This window comes from Limulus polyphemus, unplaced genomic scaffold (genome assembly GCF_000517525.1).
Source record: "Limulus polyphemus unplaced genomic scaffold, Limulus_polyphemus-2.1.2 Scaffold12401, whole genome shotgun sequence".
Lineage (NCBI taxonomy): Eukaryota > Metazoa > Arthropoda > Merostomata > Xiphosura > Limulidae > Limulus > Limulus polyphemus.
In genome coordinates this window covers 2,344-11,328 of record NW_013678011.1, presented here as the reverse complement: position 1 = coordinate 11,328, position 8,985 = coordinate 2,344, and the positions used below count along the sequence as shown (strand labels likewise).

Below are 8,985 nucleotides of genomic sequence, written 5' to 3'. Positions count from 1 at the left end.
AAGTACACTACTTATACAACCAACAGACTGGTTAAGGTTTGTTGTGTAAACATAGGTGGAAGTACACTACTTATACAACCAACAGACTGGTTAAGGTTTGTTGTGTAAACATAGGTGGAAGTACACTACTTATACAGCCAACAAACTGGTTAAGGTTTGTTGTGTAAACATAGGTGGAAGTACACTACTTATACAGCCAACAGACTGGTTAAGGTTTGTTGTGTAAAGACAGGTGGAAGTACACTACTTATACAGCCAACAGACTGCTTAAGGTTTGTAAAATCCAATAAAATAAAAAAATAAAAGAGTTAATGAATGTAATGAATTAAAAAAATATATACAATAAAATTAGAAAATTAAGAGTTAATTAACACAAAGAATTAAAAAATATATGAGAAAGAAATACAATAAAATTATAAGGATTAATTGACAGTTTCAGTAGCTTCAACAATATACTGAGTTTTAGTGTTTTTTGTAAGTGCAGAATACGAAGACTTGACTCGTATAGATAATAATATCTGTGGCATATCATCTTTCAATAACTAACCTTAAAACAACTAACATCTAAACTGTCAAAAAAAATATTCTTTAGCTATTCCAAAGTGGTTATTAAATGAGATTATGAAGAGATTAAAAAAAACATTTAAAACACAAACCATTTTCTTGAGCAAACCGACTGGCCTCAAGAAAACTAACTTCACGATCATCTTCCAGATCCTTTTTGTTCCCAGCTAGAAGAATCATTATGTTAGGACTGGCTAACGTTCTAGCATCAGTTAACCAATTTGTCAAGGCATTGTAGGTTTCTCGACTGCCAAGTAAGGTAGGAAAGAAGAAAAAAATTAGAATTACTGAAACAGTGATTAAATGAGATTTGACATTTCTTGTCCTGAATAATACTAAGCAGTATTTCTTTGTACTACCTACACCTGATATGAAAGTAGCAATAATAAAATACACACTAACATTTTTGGGACTGACCTCATAACTATTTTGTGCTTGTTATAGTTGTCATGCTATAACTTTTAAATTAGTAAGCAAATGTTAATGAGATTATCAGTTAACATTACAGAGCTTTCATACACAAAATATCAGATTTTTTTTATTAAGTCTTAAGGTTTGTTAAGCAATGTTTAACTCATGCCTCTTTTGTTTTCACATGTTGCTTATCCAACATGCAAAGTTATTTTATTTTATGATTAAAAATACTTTTATGCATCAGAAAATATTCAAATTTCACAAGCAAAACCTATATAACATTCAGATATTTATCAAACATTTTGTATGAAAAACTTTATATCTTATCTGTTATTTTCACCAACAAATCTCTGTACGAGTTTGGTCGATTTGACCGATCTTGTAACCACCATAAAAAAATAGGAAATAAATATAACTTGTGCCTTTTTTTTGTTCTAGAATGACTACAAATTATAACACAAATGTTTAGACTAAATAGCTTAAATCTCATGACATTATATATTTATTATTTTGTATTATATTGATCTTTCAGCCATACAGAAGTTACAATGGCACGGTGCATGTGCACTCATAATACCTTATCCAATAATATAAAACTGACCTTTGGTCTGTACAAAGTAACTTGTCTTGGCTTTGTTTTAGTACACTAGTATTTTGTAATATACAGTCATATTTCAATTATTATACATTATATATGTATATAGATTATAGCAATTTTGAAATAAGTTCTTAAACTTATTTTTCTTAAAACATAGAACAGTAAATAAAGAAGTAAAGCAACCAATTATCCCTTCTAGTTATGACCTTTGTACTTGTTTGCTGCTTGTTGTAGGTTGCTAAGCCTTATAAAATTTCGCACATGGAGGATGTGAAATGAAATAAATTATTCAGGTTTTATACATACATTTGAAGTAATAAAAAAAAATTACAAATTACTATATCAATACCATAGAATTCCACAATAATTTACCAAGCTTTACTAAGGTTCTATTTTATATTCTAGCTTATCAATATCGGTAATCTGAGTTCCTAATTCGTACGAAACTATAGACTTTGTATTTTGACATCACAAACATCTAACTAGGAACCAGTGCTGCATTCAACATGCCATGTGACACATAGGACGTACAGCTGAAGAATAAGAACAGTTGAGGACTTGCGAACCTTGTAAATAAAACTTTGAAGATGGCTACAAACCAAAAGAATTCAACTTTACGGCTTCTCTTCAAGTTGTTAGCTTATAAAGTATGTCTTCCATCTAAATCAATATGATTGGACTTGTTCAAAATAACTATCGTCTCCTTTTGGAGAATCAGCTCAATATCTTAAGCCAGTCCGATTCAAAAGTATAGTAACCCAAAGTTTAACTATATAAATAAAAGTTAAATAAGAACATGAAAATATATATACAGGCAGAATATAACTAAGCAGCCAACCACTACTGAGAGCAGATATACAGGGAATGTAAATAGCAATCAGGTTTTCTAATTTGAGGTTGACTCATTGTTACTACCAGTAGTGACGAGTTTTCCAAATCCTTAAGCTCAAGTGTACTTGTGTAAATCTTGTCACACTCTGTTGTACACAATACGTGTGAAATGTATACAACAACACAATGAAACAAGCAATATAATTTATAAATTTTTGGATTATAAATCATTTTAAGTATTGACTAGGGGAAAAACTTGTGTTTCATGTACGAAACATTTTACTGGTTGTGGTATTTTGTATTTGAATTCACATAATTTATTAAAAGTAAAGGCAGTGCTGTGTATTTAAAGTAATTAAAACCCTTATATGACCTGGCTAGACTACTCACGTAAGAGGTTAAAGTACATAGAGTCTAAAGGTCGTGCAGGGCGTATCAATGACTGCAAGGTTAAACCTATTCCATAACATCTGTAGCACAAAAAACACTTTAAGCTGAATGGTGTAATCAAATATATAACAATCCAGATGACTTATCTAGTAAGAGACACCAGATCTGGCAATGATTTCAAAACCTGGATATTGGGGGCAAGTATTAAAACCAAACAGAGTGACATAGAGTCTAAAGGTCGTGCAGGGCGTATCAATGACTGCAAGGTTAAACCTATTCCATAACATCTGTAGCACAAAAAACACTTTGAGCTGAATGGTGTAATCAAATATATAACAATCCAGATGACTTATCTAGTAAGAGACACCAGATCTGGCAATGATTTCAAAACCTGGATATTAAAACCAAACAGAGTGACAGTACTGGATCCCTAGATGAAGAAAGTCGCACACAAAACCGTAACATATAAACATTGCTGTCTGAGATGGGGCTCTGAAGGACAACAGATCCATTTCCCAAATACCTTTCCCTTTTAAATGTATAGTACTACCTCCACCCACTGTTCCCTTATGCATATAGTGATGTCATCCACATTTTTCTCTACTACTGATTTAATTTTTGCATAGTTTAAAAAGTTTCCCACACCTTACTATTTTAATTATATATATGTAGTTTTTCTCAAGAACATCTCACAAACTACATCAGCGTTGAGAAAAGTTAGTACATGTCAGTATCAATTAGACTACGATTCTGAATGTTTTTATAGTTATAATACTTATTTTTAAATTCTCAGAAATTTGATATAACCAGCTTCTTTGTTGTTTGAAGGTAAATATCAGAGTAATTATTCTGGGACTTAATTAATTATTAGACTACGTGTCAACAGTACTATAGTAAATAAACAGTTTTAAATGAAATAATAAATCTTGGTCTTTACCTGGTCATGTCATACACTAATAAGGCACCAGCAGCCCCTCTATAATAGCTTCTGGTCACAGACCTGCAATGTATGTTTACCGAAAAAAACTAAAAATTACACACATTATGCTCATAAGAGCATGCATTAAACACTTTTATTAAACTTAAATAATTCTTAAACGTTTTATCTTCAAGCAAAAGTTTAAAATAATTTTTGCATAGACTGTAGAATGTAACGATTTACAATTAATATCATCGATGAAATAAATGGTTCTTGCACTTGATATGCCCTATGTACATTTCATCACGAACACATCCAACAACACTGTGATAATCAGTGAAACATAATTACAAACAGGTTCAAGAGAATTTGATGACTGATAAACTGAAGTTAATTCTGAAGAAGAAGAATTGTATAATAGCTATTTTCTTCATATTGTAAATGTGCTCCAATTTTTTAAATAACATTTTATCATTCTGACACCACTAGGAACATTCTACACTTTTCCACCAAAGCAGAAACATAATTACAAAATAAAATAATAATGACATTAAGTTTACTGATCAAATGAATCCTTTCGTTTTCTTAGAAGAGTCTGTTCATTATGTGCAGAAGAAATAGATTATATAGACCTGCAAATGGTGACCAGAGAGAAATAACTGGACGTGTTGTGTGACATAAGACGAGGAGTGAAATATAAACAACTTACATACCCAAGTTATTCTACGCAAGTTCAGTTAATAATATCACTTGTACATATACACCGAAACTTAAATACAGATAACTTTCAGGAAGCTAAGACACTCAGTTTTCATCCATCAAGGTAGAGATGAGAGTCGGAGTTATAATTACAGTTACTTTATGTTTGTATGTTTATATTTATTATGGAGTTAAATAAATTAAATCAACTTGGATGCAAAGGATAAACACAAATCATCATTCAAGAGAAAATGATAATCCTAACACGAGAATTTTCCAGAAAATTAATCCAAAATAATGTACTATTATATAAATTTCTCAGCTAACTGAAATTTGGTCTATCTTCGGGATGGATGGCGGTAACTTTGATACAAAACATACACATGTCACGTTCCATGTGATGCACCATAGTCTATCACGGCAACATTTGTAAGTTCACTTAATCATAATTTGTGTATCAGTGGAGCTCGGGAAGAAACCCCACCAATAGTCTTTTCATGTATAACTACCCTAATAATATTTTCATGTATAACTACCCTGCAATCAGTGGAGCTCGGGAAGAAACCCTACCAATAGTCTTTTCATGTATAACTACCCTGCAATCAGTGGAGCTCGGGTTGAAACCCCCACCAATAATATTTTCATGTATAACTACCCTGCAATCAGTGGAGCTCAAGAAGAAACACCACCAATAATATTTTCATGTATAACTACCCTGCAATCAGTGGAGCTCGTTGGTGTTTCTTCCTAATAATATTTTCATGTATAACTACCCTGCAATCAGTGGAGCTCGGGAAGAAACCCTACCAATAGTCTTTTCATGTATAACTACCCTGCAATCAGTGGAGCTCGGGTTGAAACCCCCACCAATAATATTTTCATGTATAACTACCCTGCAATCAGTGGAGCTCAAGAAGAAACACCACCAATAATATTTTCATGTATAACTACCCTGCAATCAGTGGAGCTCAAGAAGAAACACCACCAATAATATTTTCATGTATAACTACCCTGCAATCAGTGGAGCTCAAGAAGAAACACCAACAATAATATTTTCATGTATAACTACCCTGCAATCAGTGAAGCTCAGGAAGAAACACCAACAATAATCTTTTCATGTATAACTACCCTGAATCATAGGTAGAGCTAGACAATAACTTAAATTATCAACATTTAAAAACTAGACAGGGTTATCAAAATTGCAAGAAAATATTTAGCTTAAGAAATTTTTATTCCACAAGTACTGGTTCTATGAATTAAGAAAAGTTCCTCCACTCGTAAAAAGTAAGAGTGTGATCTAGAGTTAACTAAGTTTAATAAAATATAAACGGTTGGTCCACAAAAGCCAGTTTATCAATACCATAATTTATGTATGAACTGAAATTTCTCAGTAGCATACAAGGTATTCAGCAAACCAGCAGCATCTTGAGTTTTAAAACAATTATATTATACAAATTAAACAGTAATTCATTATTTAAAATGACATTTTAAAACACTTACTTTATGGCTTTAACATTATACACAAAATTTTATTTTTTCTAAACTTCTTGTTACGTTGTTATAAATTAACATTGGATCAATCACCATTTTGTTGTTGATGCATTGTTGAAGTTGTCTGTTGTAAAGAATATGTAATTTTAATGTGCTCTGTTACTTCAATAATTATTTTAAAAAGTTAAGTCATCATCAAACATCTGTATTTGAACTGGCCATCGGTTATTTCTAGGCTTACCGTACTACTACTACTACTACTACCTTTATGCATTAACAAATTAAACCTTATATCTAAAATATATTAAACATACAAGAAGGATATAAAAAATGTACAAGTGACCCATACCATGAAATTGTTGTAAAAGTTAAGATATGGACAAAAATTGGCCTGGTGGCAAAAATGCTGATGGTAATTTATTTTAAGATTGGAAAAAATATGATTAATGGAGTTTCTGAAAGGTCAGTTCTGAAACATTTATTATTTACTATTCACATCAATGATTTAGATAACACCAAAATTGTGGTGATACTAAGTTAATAGCATATATTTCAGAGGGGAACAGATAAGGCAGGTCAATAAATTCAACTACCTGGGCAACATCAAATGGTAAATATGATCATGAAATAAAATGGAGAATAGAGGTGGCGAAAGATGCATTTCTGAAAATGAAAAAGATACTGAAAAATAATAAAATTTCTATGGTGATGAAGTTGAGAGTTTTGGATTGTTATATTATACCAGTTCTCACGTATACATCAGAATGTTGGACAATATTGCTAAGTATGGAAAAGATAATTAAAGAAATTGAGTTCTGGTTCTTAAGGCACATCTTGAAGGCATGTTAGACAAGTCACACCTCAAATGAAAATATTCTGTCAAGAGCATGTTGCAGGAGGAAGCTGCTGACTAACATCAGAAAAAGACATTTGGAGTTTCTTGGACACGTTATGAGGAAAGAAGAAATTGAAAGTCTGATCATAACTGGAAAGACTGAGGTTGACTTATGTCAAGAGTCTATCTAAATGGATGAATGTATCAACATTAGAAATTCTTTGTGTCTCAACAAGAAGAGATCTGTGGAAGACCATGGTCACCAATGTCCTGAGGGAGAGACTGACCAGGAAGTTGGAAGTAAGTTTCAATGTTGAGAAGTGTAAAAAAATCACCCGAGTTATAAAAACTTGAAGGGACTAGATTAGTGGTAGTTGATTAAACTGCCCAGCTCTAGAAGGGACCACCCTTTTCTACAAAAGGAATATTGCAGTAACTGGAAAAGTGATTACCAACACAATCTTCAAGTGGGTTTGTAATTGTCATGAAAAAAAGCAGAAAGAATTCTAGAATGTAATTACATAAAGTTTGAATTTTTTAGGAACATATCTACGTAAAACTGTTGTACCTGAAAGATATTAACACAATATAAAGAAGACAGAGGCAATCTACTAAAATTATAACTTGCTTAAAAAAAAAAAGAAGAGCCAAAATGATGGGCTTTGAAATTTTTATCTGTTTTCTTTGAAGGACAGAAAAAGAGATGTGTTGAATAGTATGTTTCCAATTCTTAGGAACTTGAATAATGTGACAATAACCATTTAATTGATAGAAGTCAGATACAGAATGTTTCTTTGGCAAGACTGTATCTCATTTAGAGTTAAACACTTGGAGAGTGGCTTACTTGACGATATGTGTATTATTTTAAACATTATTAGTATAACTGTGTGGATATTAAAGATGACATTGATATTAGTTTTTGACAAGTGGAAGAGACCTTCATGGATCAAAGCATCTGTCATTTTAATCTTTCTCATGTTCTCAAGAATTACAAAATGTACCTGACCTGAACCGCTCTTGACCTGCAGTATCCCATATCTGTAGCTTTACTGATCGACCTCCAACATTCACCACTTTTGACCCAAACTCAACACCAATTGTGTGACTTGAATCTGCTTTAACTACAGAAAAACACATTACTTCAACACTCTTAAAAATATCTTCCACTTACAGTCTACATGTATCGAAATATCATCTAAATAATCACTTTTACATTCAAAACTACTTGTACAGTTTACTTACCTAAATTATCACATACATAAAGAACATAACAATATCTATGTATTCCAAATACTTGTAATTGGTTATAAAAATATACATAAGACCGAAGCCTGAAAAGCTGTGACTTTCATTTTATTTTTTCCAAGTTAAAAAAGATGCATTATTATCTAGGGAAAATGTATGATTTTAAAAGTAAATCCTTCAAAAAGAATTTTTGAATCACACTATTAAAAATATTTAATGAAAAGAAATTAAATACACATAACTTACATTTATTTTCAATAAAATGGTGAAGTAAACAAGACTTTCCAGCGCCTGCACTTCCAATAACCAAAAACTTGAAAAGGAAATCTAAAAGATAAAAATTTAAGATTCCTTCCTATTTCTATGATGTGTACATATAAGTTATAATACCTTCATAAAAATACACAATAAATATCTTGAGTTTCAAACAAAACATTCCTAACAACAGTAAATGTAGTTAAATCACCAGGTCTTAAGTTGTTTTAGATTATCCAAGAAGTAATAGGATAAACGCACCTGATTTCCTTGTGTTATATTCTTAAGATAATAGGATGAGAAGACAAAATTCAAGGTTTTGAAAAGATATTTCTAAAAGAGTGATTGACTTATAGAATGAGTTATAACTGGTAATAGTGGATACCAGCACTTCTGCAGGAATTGAAGGGGAAGTGACAACTTCCTGGAAAAATAAATGGTTGGTTTAATTGTTTACATTTCTCAAGGGTAACTGATGACTTATAGAATGAGTTACAACTGGTAATAGTGGATACCAGCACTTCTGCAGGAATTGAAGGGGAAGTGACAACTTCCTGGAAAAATAAATGGTTGGTTTAATTGTTTACATTTCTCAAGGGTAACTGATGACTTATAGAATGAGTTACAACTGGTAATAGTGGATACCAGCACTTCTGTGGGAATTGAAGGGGAAATGACAACTTCCTGGAAAAATAAATGGTTGGTTTAATTGTTTACATTTCTCAAGGGTAACTGATGACTTAT

At 31.6% G+C, this 8,985-nt stretch overlaps 1 protein-coding gene across 1 annotated transcript; it reads right to left on the bottom strand.

The window, feature by feature from the left end:
• Nucleotides 1-630: 630 nt before the first annotated feature.
• On the bottom strand, nt 631-8,313 carry LOC106476980 (ras-related protein Rab-4B-like; the record flags this gene model as incomplete). Its single annotated transcript, XM_013937594.2, has 4 exons — nt 631-811; nt 3,735-3,797; nt 7,748-7,862; nt 8,233-8,313. Coding segments are annotated over 4 exons (440 nt in total), but the record flags the coding sequence as incomplete, so codon positions are not given.
• Nucleotides 8,314-8,985: the final 672 nt, after the last annotated feature.